This window comes from Halichoerus grypus, chromosome 12, assembly GCF_964656455.1.
Source record: "Halichoerus grypus chromosome 12, mHalGry1.hap1.1, whole genome shotgun sequence".
In the NCBI taxonomy this organism is placed as follows: domain Eukaryota; kingdom Metazoa; phylum Chordata; class Mammalia; order Carnivora; family Phocidae; genus Halichoerus; species Halichoerus grypus.
Genome location: NC_135723.1, coordinates 3874862 through 3892626, shown reverse-complemented (window position 1 = coordinate 3892626; position 17765 = coordinate 3874862). Strand labels below are relative to the sequence as shown.

General features: G+C 45.1%; 1 protein-coding gene across 1 annotated transcript in view; it reads right to left on the bottom strand.

The window, feature by feature from the left end:
• The window catches only part of VWC2 (von Willebrand factor C domain containing 2), a 110111-nt gene that overhangs the window by 73319 nt on the left and 19027 nt on the right, over positions 1–17765 (bottom strand). The window contains exon 2 of the mRNA XM_036101805.2: positions 15262–15391. Within this exon, the coding sequence (XP_035957698.2) occupies positions 15262–15391 (130 nt within the window). The remainder of the gene's footprint in view (positions 1–15261; positions 15392–17765) is intronic.

Sequence of the window (17765 nt, the reverse complement as noted above, 5' to 3'; positions counted from 1 at the left end):
AACTTCTGACCCTGCCAAAACTTAACTACTAACAGCCTACCGTTGACCAAAAAGCCTTACCAGTCACATAAATTGTTGATGGACACATATTTTGTATGCTATGGGTGGTATAGCCGTGTTCTTACAATAAAGTAAACCAGAGAAAAGAAGACGTTCTTAAGAAAACCGGGGTGGGGGGTGGCGCCTGGCAGGGTCAGTCGTTAAGCATCTGCCTTCAGCTCAGGTCATGATCTCAGGGTCCTGGGATCGAGTCCCGCATCGGGCTCCCTGCTCAGCGGGAAGCCTGCTTCTCCCTCTCCCACTCCCCCTGCTTGTGTTCCCTCTCTTACTGTGTCTCTCTCTGTCAAATAAATAAATAAATGAAATCTTTAAAAAAGAAAAAAGAAAACCATCGGGGGTGCGGGGCGGCGCCTGGGTGGCTCAGTAGGTAAAGCGTCTGCCTTCGGCTCAGGTCATGATCTCAGGGTCCTGGGATCGAGTCCTGCATCGGGCTCCCTGCTCAGCAGGGAACCTGCTTCTACCTCTCCCTCTGCCCTCCTCCTACTTGTGCTCTCTTTCTCTATCTCAAATAAATAAATAAATCTTAAAAAAAAAAAAAAAAAAGAAAATCATCAGGAAGAGAAAATGCATTACAGTCCTGTACTGCATTTATTGAAAAAAATCCATGTATAAGTGCACAGTTCAAATCCATGTGGTTCAAGGGTCAACTGTATTAATCACATTTCTTTTCTGTGCTAAGGCATTTCCTCTCCTTTAAATGACACACATTTTGAAGAAATTCTAAAGGCACGTTCATATGCAACCTCTCCCGCATGACCCACTTCTTTCACAGATGAGGGGCGCGAAGCCCAGATGTGTCAGGTGGCTCGGCGGCGGCAGCATCCCCGCCCGAACTCTCAGATCTCCCCCCTGCCCGCAGTCTCTGTATCTCTCCATCTACGAGAGTGGGCGGTGATACAAGCCCTTCTGTCTGTGGGTCTTCAAAGAATAAGTGCGTATCTTGTTTTCAGCGACTATCTTTTCATTTACAAAATGACTCACTGACATAAGTAAGATGGGGAAAGACAAGAAAACGCGTGAATTAACCAGAGAAAGGAACACGGTTCTTTCTGTGCACCCCAAATAGATTGCTGAGTAATGATGTCAGAGACATTTATGCGTTAGTGCCAAAGAGTAATAACAGTTTAGCACCGAGGGGCTCTGCAAATCATCCGGTCCAGCTCGGATCTGGATTTGGCTCCCACAGCCTCTGAACACTTTGGAGGGACTGTTCCAATGGTCAGAAGCATCCCCCGTCTGCTTTTCCATGGCCACCCAGTTAGTCTTTCTCTCCAGAGGTGACGTGGATGCAGACACACCAGCATTTGGGGCTCCAGGGGGTGGAGTCTAAAGTGTGTCTACCACGGTCAGCACCTCGTGTGACCAGAGTTGTTCGAACAACAGCTTTTGTCTCCCCGTGTTATGAGAATCAAGTTAGAACACGGGTTAAATAGGGACCCTCCTTTTAGGGGCCCACCATTCTTATTATCTATGAACTGTGATTGCTTCTCATTAAAGAATTGGTGCTGTTTTTCTCCCATAGGATAATGCTTTTCTCAGTTGATGTGCTTTCAAAAGACTAGGCAAATGTGTGATTAAAGATAAATTCAGTACACAGCTGTCAGGATTACCAAATTGTAACTGCTCTTAAGTGAAGGCATTTGTTTTAGAAAAGATGAGATACAATTTTCAGAACCGGTGGTTTATGGATCCCTCCTGGGGTAATGGGCTCTTTGATACCTGAGGTTTATCTTCCCGCAAGACAAATAAAAGGGGTGAGTTTTCTGTCGGCGTAAGAGCAGAATGTGTCTTCTGATCAACACGGGGGGTATTTTATATTCCCTGGTGCACCCCCGAAAGTCCTCTCTAAGAATACTCATTGGCTCATTCTCCCTGGAGACGGAGACAGATTGGGGAAGCCATCCACGGGGCTATTTGTCTTCATGCTGTCAGCCTATTTCTACCAGAACATGTAAGCATTTCGGATGCAGTACAAGTTTCCTCTGGTAATGGCACCATTGATCATGTTATTGGATGTGGTGAAGATATCTGCCTGCCTTGGGATGAATAGCTTTATTGTATATTGTGACAATTGATTTCCCTTTGGCTAAGGACACAGGCTGGGGATATTTTAAGCCACTGTATTAATGACCAAGCGGCTTTTACCAGATGAATAATGGCCAAAGCCTATGAATGGATAATCTTCTGGAGGACAAAGGGAAACGCAAGCATTTTTGCAACCTCGGTCTGCCTGAGGCTGGGCAAACTGCCACAGCGGTTTGTGGTACAAATTCAGGGGCTCCTCGCAAGAAAATCTGGTGCCGGGCATCACTTTTAAGAAGCCCACCTGGATGGAGCTCCAGGAGGACAAAGGAGGGAGAAAATAGTCTTTGAGTCTTGATTCAGCAGAAGGTATTGATGTGTTTGACCCTCATGCTAAGCCGGCAGGGCGCCCACAGATCATCCCCGTTTGCAGGTGAAGAAGCCAAAGAAGCTGAATTAAACAAGGTGACAGGGACTCAGCTGGAAAGTCACATCTGCTGAGCTCCAAAGCCAGGGGTTTCCGCACTACTTCTTCAAGGAATTTAGTCTAATTTGACAGCGCAAAATGCCGCACAAGGGCATCTGCAAAGACGTTGTCTTCCAACAGAGCCTACAGCCTGCTCTTCCCAGGGGTCTGAGCCCCACACCCAGAGTGACCGCTGCGGTTCAAATAGATTTGTGCCACTTCTATCCTAAAGCCCCTTGTGGGGCTCCTCACTGCCTTAGGATTGAAGCTGACCTCTCGCCGGGCATAAAGGTCCTTGGTGAGCTTGTGTGTGCCCATCCTTGCAGGCCCCCACTCCCTCCTACCTCCAGGCTTGCGGGACTCTCCCAGCCCTTTCAGTCCTGCATGGGCCCTGCCCCCGGTGACCCTCCTGGTTCCTCCTGCTTCCAGAGCCCGCAGGGTGCTCCTCCCTCCTCTTCCCTGCGCTTCTCAGCTCTGGAGGAGCAGGGGCAGGGGGGTGGGTCCCGGTTCCCTCACGGGATCTGTTTCTAGAACTCTTCGCATCTGCCAACTCATCTCCTATAGCAGATAGTGAGGGTCAGTCAGTATCTGTGGATCGAATGAATGAAACACTTGTAAACCCACCCTGTGGCTTCGCTGTTACAAGATATCCACAGATGTGGCCGGATGTCCGCTACACAGATACAAAAAGGATGCAGAGAAATCAAGTTACTTGATTAAACTCTTAGTCCCCACACCTTGTGTTACAGGGCACTCCAAGAATTCATTTGTACAGCACTGATGTCAAGGACGCTTGAGGTCCTGCTCAAAGTTATTTCACTAAGAAGTCACCAAAGTAGAATACATTGCAGGGGCCGGGGGCGGGGAATGAAAGTTTAGCAAATTTATCATAAAATCAGGAGCTTTACAAACGTGCACACCCTTCTGCAAAACGACATGACAATATGTATCCAAATCATAAAAATGTCCCAACCCGTTGACCTAATCATCTCACTGCTGGGAATGCATCCAAATGACATGATTCAAAAACAAATAAAGGCCATACACAGGGTAACGTTTACCGCCCTCTTACTCAGGATTTCCCCCTATGTTCCTCACTGCTGTCATCATAAATTCCAGCAAAGTAGCAGATACCAAGTTATTTACAGGACTACGTCCCCTCTACACTATGAGCTCATTAAGGCCAGGCACCATCACTTGACTCATCTTTGTATCTGCCGTAAAATAAAGACATGCCTCAGTGTTTTCTAAAAGCAACACATACGTGCGCACGCACTTGTATGAGCACACAAGTGCGTGCACACACACTCCTCTCTAATAATCTAAAAAAAAAAAAGTGCCCAATGTTCAACAAAAGAACATGTTTAATTATGGTGTCTTCCCAGTTCCTGCATCGGAAAACAAGGTGATTAGGGCTCTGGCTTCTGAGAAGAATCAACAGGGCCATGAGCTTGTCTTAAGAAGCAGGCCAGAGAAGGTTTACCGGGTGAGGACAGTTGAACACGGTCTTCACAAAGAGGGGAGACAAAAGAGAGACTCCTGGTCTGGTCCTCAGTGAAATCAAAGCCACAGTATAAAATGGAAATGGCCAAGCTTGGTGGCCACGAGTTTGTGACCGGAGTCCCCACTTGCCTGCAATTCACGGCTAAATACACTTGACTTTAGGAAACATACAAAAAAAAAAAAAAAAAAAAAGCCACTGTCATACACCTTCTGTCTAGAAGTTTAACTCAGAAAAGAAGTTCTTCATCATCATCAGGTAGCAACCACTTCAAGGCAGTCTGGGTCTCACTTGATTTACTCATCTTACGAATTGGATTCTGTCCCCATGTTTGAAAACAAAAGTGTCCTTTTAAGCTGCTGACAAATTTACAAAGAAGAGCTGCTAATGGGAAGATTTCAGGAGGAGATGAAAACAAATGAAGCTCCTGAATTTAAGATTTCACACTCTACTCATCCCTGCTCTTTAGCTAACTAATCAGAAAGGAGAAGACCTGAGAGTCATCCAAGCTTCTCTGATGACCCTGAGGATCTAAACTTGGAATGTGCAACCTCAAAACTGGTGCTAGTTAGGGGAGTGAGGAGGAACACCAGGGGACATACAAGAGCTTCTCTAAAGAACAAATGATTAAGGACGCCTGGGTGGTTCAGTCGGTTAAACGTCCCACTCTTGGTTCCTGTTCAGGTCATGATCTCAGGGTCATGAGATCGAACCCCACGTCCGCTGCTCGCACACAGCGAGGAGTCTGCTTGAGATTCTCTCGGCTCCCCCCTCCTCTTTCTCTCTCTCTAAAATAAATAAATAAAATCTTTAAAAAGAAAGAACAAATGACTGATGCTCACTGGGCTTTATGAGCATTAATGGGATGCCACCTGAATCACTATTCCCACAACACCAAAATGTAAGTAAAACAGAAGACAATGGAGAAGAAACGTGTTAGCACTCTGGAGTTGAGCTCTTGATCTATGTTGGGAAATGCTAACAGAAGTTGAATAAAACTTTTACATTATCTTTTCTTTTTTAAAAACTTTTTTTTAAGTAATCTCTACACCCAAAGTGGGCCTCAAACTCATGACACCGAGATCAAGAGTCACACGCTCTTCTCACTGAGCCAGCCAGGCGCCCCTAAAACTTTCACATTTGTAAAAAATTCATTTATGTTATTCCTAGGCAAACTGTTGACTAGGAAGTATATCTGCTGAAAAGCAAAATTGTGGTATATTTCTCTTTGCAGATCGTGTTTATTACATTTCCCACTCTTGCTTTGGCTTCTAGGAAGCTTGGAGTCAAATCTGCCACCCACCTGTCATACTAGGTGCGTAGGGTGACAGAGAGCACAAATCATGAGCAACGTTTTTGACTGGCCATGCAAGTCATCTTCTCTCTGCCCTGATATTTCAATTTCTAAAATATTATTACATGGTATATTATATTATATTTCTCTAAATTCTAAAATCTCTAGAGAAACACCAAGTATAAAATAAGGCATTTGGAAATGCATCCAAATCTCTGAATGACCTCATGCATGTCTAAAGCCTCGCAGCTCCTGTGTGTGCTTCTCTTCTTACACTTGGCTAGGAGGACAATGAGAAAATGCCTGCCTGAGATCGATGAGTCTCCAGGTGTGGTCCCCACACCGACAGCAGGAGCGTGCCGCTCTTGCTCTCCGGGTGGAGTTCAAGCCCCACGCTGGGCATAAAGCTTACTTTAAAAAAAAAAACACGCGGGGATGCCTGGGTGGCTCAGTCAGTTAAGCGTCTGCCTTCGGCTCAGGTCATGATCCTAGGGTCTAGGGATTGAGTCCCACATCGGGCTCCTTGCTCAGCAGGGGGACGGCTTCTCCCTCTGCCTGCTGCTCCCCCTGCTTGTGCTCTCTCTCTCTCTAACAAATAAATAAATTCTAAAAATCTTAAAATTTTGGGGTGCCTGGGTGGCTCAGTCGTTAAGCGTCTGCCTTCGGCTCAGGTCATGATCCCAGAGTCCTGGGATCAAGCCCTGCATCGGGCTCCCTGCTCAGTAGGAAGCCTGCTTCTCCCTCTCCCACTCCCCACTGCTTGTATTCCCTCTCTCGCTATCTCTCTCTCTGTCAAATAAATAAATAAAATCTTTAAAAAAAAAATAAATAAAAATCTTAAAATTTTAAAAATGCAAATTTTCAGGCCCCAGGCCAAACCTTCCAGGTTAGAAACTCCAGCAGGGGTGTGAACCAGGTCTGTGTTTCAATTAGTCCTGGAAGCAATTCTGATGCTCACCAGGGTTGAGCTGCATCTGGGTGAAAGGTGCATCCTGAAATCTGGGCTGCCACATGAGCATAGTACCTACCTGCATGAGACCTGTAAGCACCTGGCGACCCTCATTGTCCCTGCACTCGCAGCCCCAGGTCCTGGGAAGTTGAATCATAAAAAGGAAGAGTCTAGAATGACTAGAAGTGTGCAGTTGAAGGAGGCAGAAAGGTATCCACAGTGCAAGTGAAGAATAACTCAACAGGGGGTAGCGTGGGGAGCTTGACTTCCATTCCAGGTACAGGGGATCTAGAGCACGGAAGTCTACGAGAAGCCATCCACCTCGGTTGGGTTTGTACGTCCGTTATTCTTTACAACTTCCTAGCTCCTAAAGGTCAATAACAGTATATACTTAGAAGGGTCTCAGCTTCAACAGGCTGAATTAGAATATTTCATAGTTATCAAGGGCACCAGACCAGGATTTGAAAAGGCAGTCTCTGAGGAAAGATGAAAGGATATGTATTCAGACTAGTCTTAGGCGTGAGTCAAGGAAAATTACAAAAATTACACTGTCTTTTTTTTTTTATCAAAGATTTTATTTATTTATTTGAGAGAGAGAGAGAGAGAGAGTGTGCACACAAGCAGGGGGAGGGGCAGCGGGAGAGGGAGAAGCAGACTGCCCCCTGAGTGCAGAACCCAACGTGGTGCTCGATCCCAGGACTCTGAGATCATGACCCGAGCCTAAGTCAGATGCTTAACTAACTGAGCCACCCAGGCACCCCAACTTTGTTAATCTTTTTAAGAGATTGTCAGTACTTCTAGCGGCATTATTGAGGTATATTTTAAATAGCACAAAACTCACCCATTGTAAGTACACAATTTAATAATTTTAGTAAATTTATTTAATTGTGTAACTATCATAACAACCCAACTTATAAATATTCCATCACCTCAAAAATCCCCTCATGGCCATTTGCAGAGAATTCCCTCTCTGACCCCAGGGCTAGGCCACCAGTGAGGGGCTTTCTCCCTATGTAAATTTGACTACTCTAGACCTTCCAAAAAAATAGAATCATACAGCCGGTTGTCTTTTGTGATTGGCTTCTTTCATTTAGAGTGAGTTTTTGAGGTTCATTCCTTTGTTGTTGCACATATCATTACTCATTTTTTATTGGTGAATTATATTCCATCGTGTGGTTATACCACATGTTGTTTATCCATTTACCAGTTAATGCACATTTGGAGTATTTCCACTTTCTTTTTTTTTTTTTTTTGGTTATTAAGGATAATACTGCTATGAACATTTACATACACATCTTTAGGTGGACACATGTTCTCAATTTTGTGGACATACAGTTTTTGTTAAGTATCATAAGTTTTTTTGTTTATAGTGCTTGTTTAATTCTGTTGAATTCTGTTGTGCTCAAAGAACATACTTTATGTAATTGTCTTTTATATTAATACAGTAAGACTTGTTTTATGTCCTGACAAATGGTCTGCCCTAGAGAATGTCCACCTGTACTTGTAAAGAATTCCTCAGTGGTTTGGTACTATTTTTCACATGTATGTCAGCTCAAGTTACTTGAGTGTCATTCAAGTCTTCTATAGCCTTGCTAATTTTCTGTCTAGTTTTTCTATGAATTATTGGATGGTTTGTTGAAATTTCTAACTACAATTATTTGAAGTTTCTATTTCTCCTTTGAATTGTGTCAATTTTTACGTTAGGTATTTTGGGGCTGTGTTATTAAGTTCATATACATTTTTATTTGTTTTCTGCAAGTTTCCTGGGTTTTAATCTTCTCTTCCTCTCTGACTACCTTTTTTAAGTTAGATAAGTATTTTTAGTGTGCCATGTTTAATTCTTTTGTTGATTTTAATTACTGTTCTAAGAATTAAAATATGCATCTCGATTTATCGCAATCTACTTTAGAGTAATTCTAATTTAATTTCATTAAAACAGGAAATCCAATTTTCTTTCTCTCATGTCTTTGTACCAAGAATAGGCCCTGGAAGTAGTGGGAGTGGCAGTACTCAAATCTCACTGAGAAGATGTGTCTCTCTGATCAGTGGAACAGGAGAAGGACACTCAGGCCCAAAGAGAGTTGGGAATCCGCATTATGGTTTTCTCTCTTTTTTATCTCTCAGCTTCCTTTTTATGTGTTGGAGTTGTTTAGTCATTTATCAGATTTATGTGTTGCATTTTTTCCTATATATATGGGCTTCTTTGCCCTGGCTTAATGAGTGTTGTTTGATGAACAGAGGTTCTTAATTTTAACAAAGTCCCATTTATCAATTCCTTTCATCATGGTTGATGTTTTTAGTGTCCTTTTAAATTAATCTTTGCCTACTCAAAATCATAACAGTGGTCTCCTATGTTTTCCTCTAAAAGCATTATTAGTTTAACTTTCATATTTAAATGCTATCTGGAATTGATTTTTTTGTACAGTGTGAGGTAGAAGACAAGGTAGCTTCTATCTTATAACCAATCTCACCTAGCACCATTAATGGGAGAGGTCCCCCCTACCCCAGCCCACTGTACTGCAGCCCAGCTTAATCGTACATCTAGTGATCTTTATGTCGGTGTCTTTTCTGATTCTATTCTGCTCCCGGTTGTCAGTCTTTTTATCTTCGAGACAATATCACAGTATGTTATTTACTTTCATACATTTTCCAGCTTTGTTGTTCTCCTTCAGCATTTCACTGGCTAGTTTGTTTGTCTTTTTTTAAGATTTTATTTATTTAGTTGACATAGAGACACAGCGAGAGAGGGAACACAAGCAGGGGGAGTGGGAGAGGGAGAAGCAGGCTTCCCGCTGAGCAGGGAGCCCGATGTGGGGCTCGATCCCAGGACCCTGGGACCATGACCTGAGCCGAAGGCAGACGCTTAATGACTGAGCCACCCAGGCGCCCGCACTGGCTAGTTTTTAACTTTTATATTTCCATGTGGATTTTAGAATCAGTTTGGTAATATCCACATATGTACACACATACACAACATCATTTTTGTTGTTTTGTTTTTTGCCTTTTTTACTGGAATTGTGCTGAAACAAGAGCTTCCTTTGAGGAAGACTGACATTTTTCACATTATTGAGTCTTCCCACGATGAACATGCTATATTCTTTCATTTACTTAAGACTTCTTTAATTTCTCTCAATAAAGCTTTAAGATTTTTAAATGTGGCAATCATGCCAAATTTTGTTAGATTTACTTCTAAGTATTTAATATGTATGATGTTACTTGAAAGATTAGTTTTTATTTTTTAATTTTTTTATCTTTTGTTTCTCCTTTTTATTTTTTAATTTAAATTCAATTAATTAACATATAGTGTATTACTAGTTTCAGAGGTAGTGTTCAGTGATTCATCAGTCTTACATAAAACACCCAGTCCTCATTACATCATGTGCCTTCCTTAATGTCCATCACCCAGTTACCCTATCCCCCACTCCCCCCCCCCCAGCGACCCTCAGTTTGTTTCCTATGATTAAGAGTCTCCTGCGACACCTGGGTGGCTCAGTTGGTTAAGTGTCTGCCTTCGGCTTAGGGTCCTGGGATCGAGTCCCACATTGGGCTCTTTGCTCAGTGGGGAGTCTCCCTCTCCCTCTGCAGCTCCCCCTGCTTGTGCTCTCTTTCTAACAAATAAATAAATAAAATCTTTATTTAAAAAAGAGCCTCTTATGGTTTGTCTCCCTCTCTGATTTCATCTTTTTTATTCCCCCCCCTTCCGCTATGATCTACTCTGTTTTGTTTCTTAAATTCCACATAGGAGTGAAATCATATGATAATTGTCTTTCCCTGATTGACTTATTTCACTTAGCATAATACCCTCTAGTTCCACATCGTTGCAAATGGCAAGATTTCATTTTTTTGATGGCTGAGTAATATTCTATTGTATATATATACTACATGAAAGATTAGTTTTTTTTTTTTTTTTAAAGATTTTATTTATTTATTTGACAGAGAGAGATAGCGAGAGCAGGAACACAAGCAGGGGGAGTGGGAGAGGGAGAAGCAGACCCCCGCTGAGCAGGGAGCCCGATGCGGGGCTCGATCCCAGGACCCTGGGATCATGACCTGAGCTGAAGGCAGACGCCCAACGACTGAGCCACCCAGGCGCCCGAAAGATTCGTTTTTAATTCACTTCTACTGGTCGCTGGTATATAGAAACATGGCTGGTTTTTACATATTGACCTCGTACAACAACTCTGTATCAAGGATTAATTCTGATATTTGTAGTTTCCTTATATTTTTAATGGACAAAAATCATGTCATTTTTAAATAGCAACCAAGCATTTCCAAAAGATTGGTGTTATTTCTTTGGTAAAGATTTTGGAAAGATTCAATGGTGAGGCCAAATGAGAGTAGGTTTTTCCTTGTGAGAAGGATCTTGATATGAATCTCTCTCTCTCTCTCTCTCTCACACACACCATTCAGTTCTGTCCAACTCACTACACGTGGTTTAATTATGATTTTATCCTACTCTATGAGATACACGGGAGAAAAAAAATCCTCTAATTCTTAGTCAGTGTCTCTCACATATTTTTCATGAAAGTGCTTCTAATAATTTGAAGTCTCAGTATTTTTCTTACAAATTTTATAAAAGTTTTCATTTTCTTCTCCAAAAAAATATTTATTTTCTTGGGGAAATAAAGCTGCAAATAACTAGTCGACCCTGGAACAATGTACAGGTTTAGGGAACTGACCTCTGCACAGTCAAAAATCTGTGTATAACTTTTGACTCCCCAAAAACTTAACTACTCACAGCCTCCAGTTGACCAGAAGCCTTAACGATAACACAAAGAATTGATTAACACATATTTTGTATGCTGTATGTGTTATATTCTGTACTTCTCCAAGAAAGTAAGCTAGAGAAGAGAAAATGTTAAGAAAGTCATGAGGAAGCAAAAATACATTTATAGGACTGTCTTGTATTTATTGGGGAAAAAATCTGCATATAAGTGGACCCACACAGTTTAAACCCATGTCATTCAAGGGTCAACTGTATTGTTAAGGGCAACAATACTGCAGTGAGATGTACAATCTTTACACTCAGGGCCTTAGTGCTCTCAAAGTACCTCATACCACCTTGGGTATGCTATTCCCCTTTAGAGAATCAGAGCTGATTCTAACAAGGCCCAGAGTCAAGGTCAGCCCCGCTCACATGCATGAAGGAAGAGCGTCCACACGTGCAGAACAGAGGCTCCTGATCTTTAACGTCACAAGTGTTCTGAGACTAAGAGGCTTAAGTGGAAGGAGTGCTGTGAACCTCACCTCTGAGGTGCCCCTGTCTCCAGGGCAAATCTGAAATCCTGAAAGTCCATATAAATAACATTTGCTGTTTGTATCACTGGGAGAAAGAAAAGAAAAAACCAACAGTGCCACACAAGCCATTTTATCAAAAGAAAATCCTTGGGAGGGCGCCTGGGTGGCTCAGTTGGTTAAGCGACTGCCTTCGGCTCGGGTCATGATCCTGGAGTCCCGGGATCGAGTCCCACATCAGGCTCCCTGCTCATTGGGGAGTCTGCTTCTCCCTCTGACCCTCCTCCCTCTCATGCTCTCTGTCTCTCACTGTCTCTCTCGCAAATAAATAAAAAATCTTAAAAAAAAAAAAAAGACTTAAAAAGAAAATCCTTGGGAGATTGAGGTATACAAGTCACCAAAGTGATTTTATTAAGTTGTACTTGATTTGTGATCATTTATTTATATCCCATGCATTCTCCGTTTCAAACTTTTGCCCCTTTGACGCAATTGACTTTGGCAGCTTGCAACTGATCTGTAATTTTCCCTTTGTTGGGAGAAGGAAGTAGTTAATGCTACGGGTGAAGACATTAGAGTATGCAGAGTAAAGGCCTGTTTCCTGAGATCGGGACTTAAAACCTTCATATTCCATCCAAGCTATGTCTATCCTAGCATCTAATTTTGTCTAAGGCATTGTTTTTGATGTCCTATAATCTTTGAGTTCACGTGTAATATTTTCTCGTGACAACAGTTTTGTGTATGTGGGTGGCAAAGATGGACAACCATAAACTATTCACTAATCTCAGTGAATTATTACAGAGTATTTAAGTTCAATAGAAACTCTTCTCATAACAAACTGAGGGTTGCTGGAGTGGGGGGTGGGGTGGGAGGGATGGGGTGGCTGGGTGATGGACACTGGGGAGGGTATGTGCTCTGGTAAGCGCTGTGAATTGTGCAAGACTGTTGAATCTCAGATCTGTACCTCTGAAACAAATAATGCAATATATGTTAAGAAAGAAAAAAAGAAGAAGAAGAATGTAGCAGGAGGGGAAGAATGAAGGGGGGGAAATCGGAGGGGGAGATGAACCATGAGAGACGATGGACTCTGAAAAACAAACTGAGGGTTCTAGAGGGGAGGGGGGTGGGAGGATGGGTTAGCCTGGTGATGGGTATTGAGGAGGGCACGTTCTGCATGGAGCACTGGGTGTTATGCACAAACAATGAATCATGGAACACTATATCTAAAACTAATGATGTAATGTATGGGGATTAACATAACAATAAAAAAATTAAAAAAAAAAAAAAGAAACTCTTCTCATTTTTCAAGCCAATCTTTAGGTAAGAATTCCAAGAATTCCAAGCACCATTTAACCTGTCAAAGTCAGAATACTATAGATGGCAGAAAGCCTTTCTATCTGGCTCATTTAAACTTCTTTCTACTTGGTACTCCTGAAAATAAGAAGTTGTTGATGTTTTGACATAACTGGATCAAAATCTTTTTTTTTTTATTTGACAGAGAGAGAGACACACAGTGAGAGAGAACCCAAGCAGGGGGACTGGGGGAGGGAGAAGCAGACTCTCTGCTGAGCAGGGAGCCCAACGCAGGGCTCAATCCCAGGACCCCGGGATCATGACCTGAGCCAAAGGCAGACGCTTAACGACTGAGCCACCCACGAGCCCCTGAATCAAAACCTTTTAATACAAATCCTTCTTGAATCTGTAATCCTTCTTGAATCTGGTTTTCAAAAACATATTTATGCTCCTTCTAAGAATCTCTAGTATGCCATTCCCCAAATCCTGCCCTATTCCATCTCATGCTGTCTATCAAAGTAAGAATCCTTAAAATTTTAGCATACGCACACCAATAAGGAATTAATTCAAGAACAAACCGGTGACCACCACAGGGGAGGGAGTGGGAGAGGGGAGAGACAGATGAAGGGGATTAAGAGGTACAAACTTTCAGTTATAATATCAATGTCATGGGGATGGTAAAAAAGAATTAATCCAGATAATTTCTAAACAGAGTCCACTGACTCTGTACCCTAACTGGGATAAATCCTAAGCACAAACAGACCTGCAAAGAAAAATCTTGAACTGTACTCGGTAGGCTTCCTGCTGGTGGTGATATAAATAGAAGGTCTCCAGGGTGTATGATGGGAAGGAACAAAAAAAGAAAAGTGCTGATGGAGTTGGATTATATACAGAGATGGGGAACAGTGGGGACAAAAACAGAGACCAAAAGAGATAAAGCAAAAATGGCAAAATGTTCACGAAAGGTAAATGTAGTGAAGGGTCTACACCTGTTCATTGTACAAGCATTTCAGGTTTTCTGTAGGTTTGAAACCTTTACCAAGTTTCAAGGACTAGAACTTCCTCAGAGATTGAAATCACATCTTCCCATCTTTTGGAAATATCCAAACACAGATCCCCTATCGAGTGCCAAAATGTTGTTTCTTATCGTGCTTGGCAAGAGACCACACACGGTATCTTGGATATTTAAGGTAACCAAATATTTGAGCACCCCACAGTTAAGCCTTCCACTGAATAGCACTGACTCCATGAGAGGTGACTTGGGCAGTGCGCTCCCCTGTCCACGAGCATATACTGCAGCCTGGACAGGAGCCGCCCTGATCTCCTGATGGACGCCAGGCGCCCACCGGCTCCTCAGCAGGCTCGCTTCACCCCACAGCCCCTCGAGGGCCGCCGGCCTCTCTACTTGCCTCCCTTCCCCACCCCGACTCCATTCCTGCCAGTCCTAACTGACCCTCCCAAAGATTCCCCCCGGACACTAACAACAGCTGTGTCACCATCTGCCACCTACCAAGCCCGCATCGCAGGGCCTCCAGCTTGGGCCAGTAACCCCTGCAGTGACGAGCTGACCACCTCTCGAGCTGACCACCTTCTCCGAAATGCTCAGGTCAGGGAAATGCTCCCATCCTTCTGAGCCAATCTGTGGCTCTGACCTTGAGTCCTAGCACCACGCCCTGGGGCCACACAGACACCGCCGAAGGTCCCTCCTTCAGGGAAAGGACTCAAACTCTTGAAGACGTGATCATGAATCCAGAGTCAGCTTGCTTCCAACTCAACTGCCTCATCCAGCCGCCCTCTCGAGCCATCACTGGTAAGCCCACTGTCCCTGGGAACGCACTCTTGTCAAATACCCTCTTAAAATGTGATGCCCAGAACAGCACTCAGTACTTCAAGGTACAAAGTCATTCTCGTTATTCAGTTTGAGGAGACGCTCTCCCTTTATAAATTATGATCAAGGACATCTTGCCATTTCTTTTTCATAAAGCAGATGAGGCTTTTGATCTACCACGGGCTCTCACTGGACAGGGCGTGCTCTTCCTGCCTAATTTATGAAAAATATTCAATTATGTCCGAAGTTTAATTCACTTAATAATGAAAAGTAAATGAGCCCAACCAGCATGTTTGATTTGTCTCGGAAAGAGAGAAACTGCTTTTCAAGAACAAAGTTAAATGCAAGTAAGGGACTCTCCTCACTCTGGAAATTGAATTTCCCCCCCAAGGGCTTCTTGGGTCCTCTATAGAGCACGGGGCTGACACCAGCAGGAGAGCGCACGCCTCCGTGCAGAACAGCGCCCAGCTGTCCCCCTGGGCCCCCGACTGTGCGGACGCGCGTTCAAACACACACACGCATGCATCTTTCATCGACCACGAAGCAGGCAGTGAACTTGGGGTGAACCGGGAGGCGGCTGGGAGGCGGGCCTGCGCTCGACCTGCGGCTCACGTACCATTTTTGCAGATGGGGCAGCACTGGTCAGGCTCGTACACGGGGTCCACACACTCCGTCTGAGGACACGCCGACACGGTGCACAGCACCTCCCCGTTGGCTTCGCAGCGGCACTGCTCACACGGGGACACCTGAAACACACGCCCACGGTCAGGGTCAGATCTCCCGCCATCCTCCCCACACGAACTCACGTCTTCCCTCCCGCCCGACTTTCCGTGAAGACACCCAGGTGTTTTAGGAATGTGAAACGGGATCCAGCCCGGTGGTCTGCAGAGGGCAAAGCCAGGGTGCTGGAGCAGAGCGGGTTTCCCCCGGAAGGACCCTTTCCCACAGCGCTGCCGGGTGCCACAGCAGAGCTGAGCAGATAGCAGAGGGGGATGGGACGGGCCAAGGCAAGGAGGTACCTGGCCAGGAGGTGGCTGAAGACGACCTCACGTAACCCTCGCAGCAGCACTAAAATACCTCTATCCAATTCTCGCCCTGTGTACCGATGAGGAAGCAGACGGGGGACACGCAGCTTGCCAAGGGACCAGACTCCGGAGCTCAGGCAGGCGCTCCCTCTCTCCCCCACCGCCTCCAGGGGGCCCTCCCTCCACCACCCAGTGCCCTGGAGCCTTCTCTGCACTGCACCGGCCCAAATTCTACCTCTCGGATCACTCCAATTAAGCACGATGACATTCCTGGAAAGGTTGCATGCCACCAACTCGATCCTGCCACGGTGACACGCAGGCTGTGATGCGGATGATTTTTTTTTTTCCTGGAAATCACCACTAGAGTGATTTTCCATCGGGGTTGACCCAGGACAAAGCAGAAACGGCATATGCAGAACCAACATGTAGCAGAAGGCGCTACATGGAAATAGACGCTTTAAAAGATAGTGGAGGTGGGGGGGGGGTTGTCAGGCTGAGCGCCCTGGGCAGGGGGGATCCTGGGCACTCTGCATACCACACCCTGACCAACCAGCACCTGTAAGGGAGAGAACGCTCCCTTACAACACTCACGGATGCCTCCTCCTTCTAGCCAACGCCAAAAATAACAACTCAAATCTCTACCAAATACACTGGTAATCTCATGAAGCAAAAGCTCAGTTTGTACTTAAACGTAAAGGCTTTTGTCCAGCTCTAGACCACAGTCAACCTGGCTGGGAGTGAGGGCTGAGGCGTACCTGTGTTGAGTGTGGGTGTGTGTGGGTGTGAGTGAGCGGCCCAGGGTAAAATGTTGAGCTGGTGTGCAGGACAGCCTTAGAAGCTGGCGCCAATCTTGCAACAACACAAGGGCGCATTTTCCAGGAGCGCCCCGGGCACCATGAGGCTTTCTTGCTACTGTAACGAACTTTGCTTTTTGTTGCTACTGTCTTTTCTTTCTGCCCGCTACTAATTCCCCCTTCAGCCTGTAGCGTCCTTCTGTCAAGGGTGGATTTACTCAGCAAGCAGGATAAGAAAAGGATCGCGAGTTTTCAAAGCAGAGACCTTGAGCTGCAAGAGACACGGTTCATTGCGTGTCTGAGCCTTCAGTGCAAGGACTCGGACCGAAGCCACACAGCACAGACAGGGTGGATTAGATGGTGGGGAGCCAGGCCCCCTGGCCCCAGAAGAGGTAAGGACAGTCCCATCTAGAGGGCAGGCTCGTCCGAAAGGAACAAGAGGGTCAGCAATCATTGGGGTCGGTCCTCAAGAAAGGGGCACAGCCTGGCACCACCCCACGCAGGCTGCACTGCAGGGATGCAGGAAAAAGCCCCACTTTGGTTTGGGAATTTGAAAGAAAGGGAGCCCAGGCCTCCCAGCTGTCCCCGAGGAGAGCTCCAGGAAAAACCACAAAGGAGCAGGTGTGGGTCACAAAGACTGTGGACACTAGGGGAGCAGGACTAGAGGCGGCCTCACCCCGCAGCTCCCCACACAAGGGAGCACATCCTGGGCAAGACAGCCCGGAACCTCCTGCTCCTGGCTCTGAAAGCTCACCGTCTCCACGGCACAGAGCGAAGCTCGGACCGTGGATGCCCACAGCCCGGACTGCTACCTTCTTAAAGGTTCTGCAACTTCATCAAAAGTTCTACTGTGAGCTTTGCTATCACAGAACATTTAGAAATCCTGATTCAACTCTTTGGAGATGTGTTCATGTCTCAAAAATATGAGTTGAGGGGCGCCTGGGTGGTTCAGTCAATTAAGCATCCGACTCTTGGTTTCGGGTCAGGTCATGATCTCAGGGTCCTGGGATCGAGCCCCAGGTAGGGCTCCATGTTCAGCGTTGAGTCTGTTTGGGATTCTCTCTCTCCCCCTGCCCCGCCCCCTGCTTGCTCGCTCTCTCTGTCTCAAAGAAATAAACCTAAAATAAATATATATATACACATACATATGAGTTGAGGCTCAGAATCAGGATCACCACAAACCAGAATGTCATACTCAGGCCTCACCTCCTACCACCTGCTCTGCCTGTCCTCACCACACCCCACACGGGGCTCCTGTCCCTCACACAGGAGGTTCAGCTCTGCTGAGTCCCACACAGAGC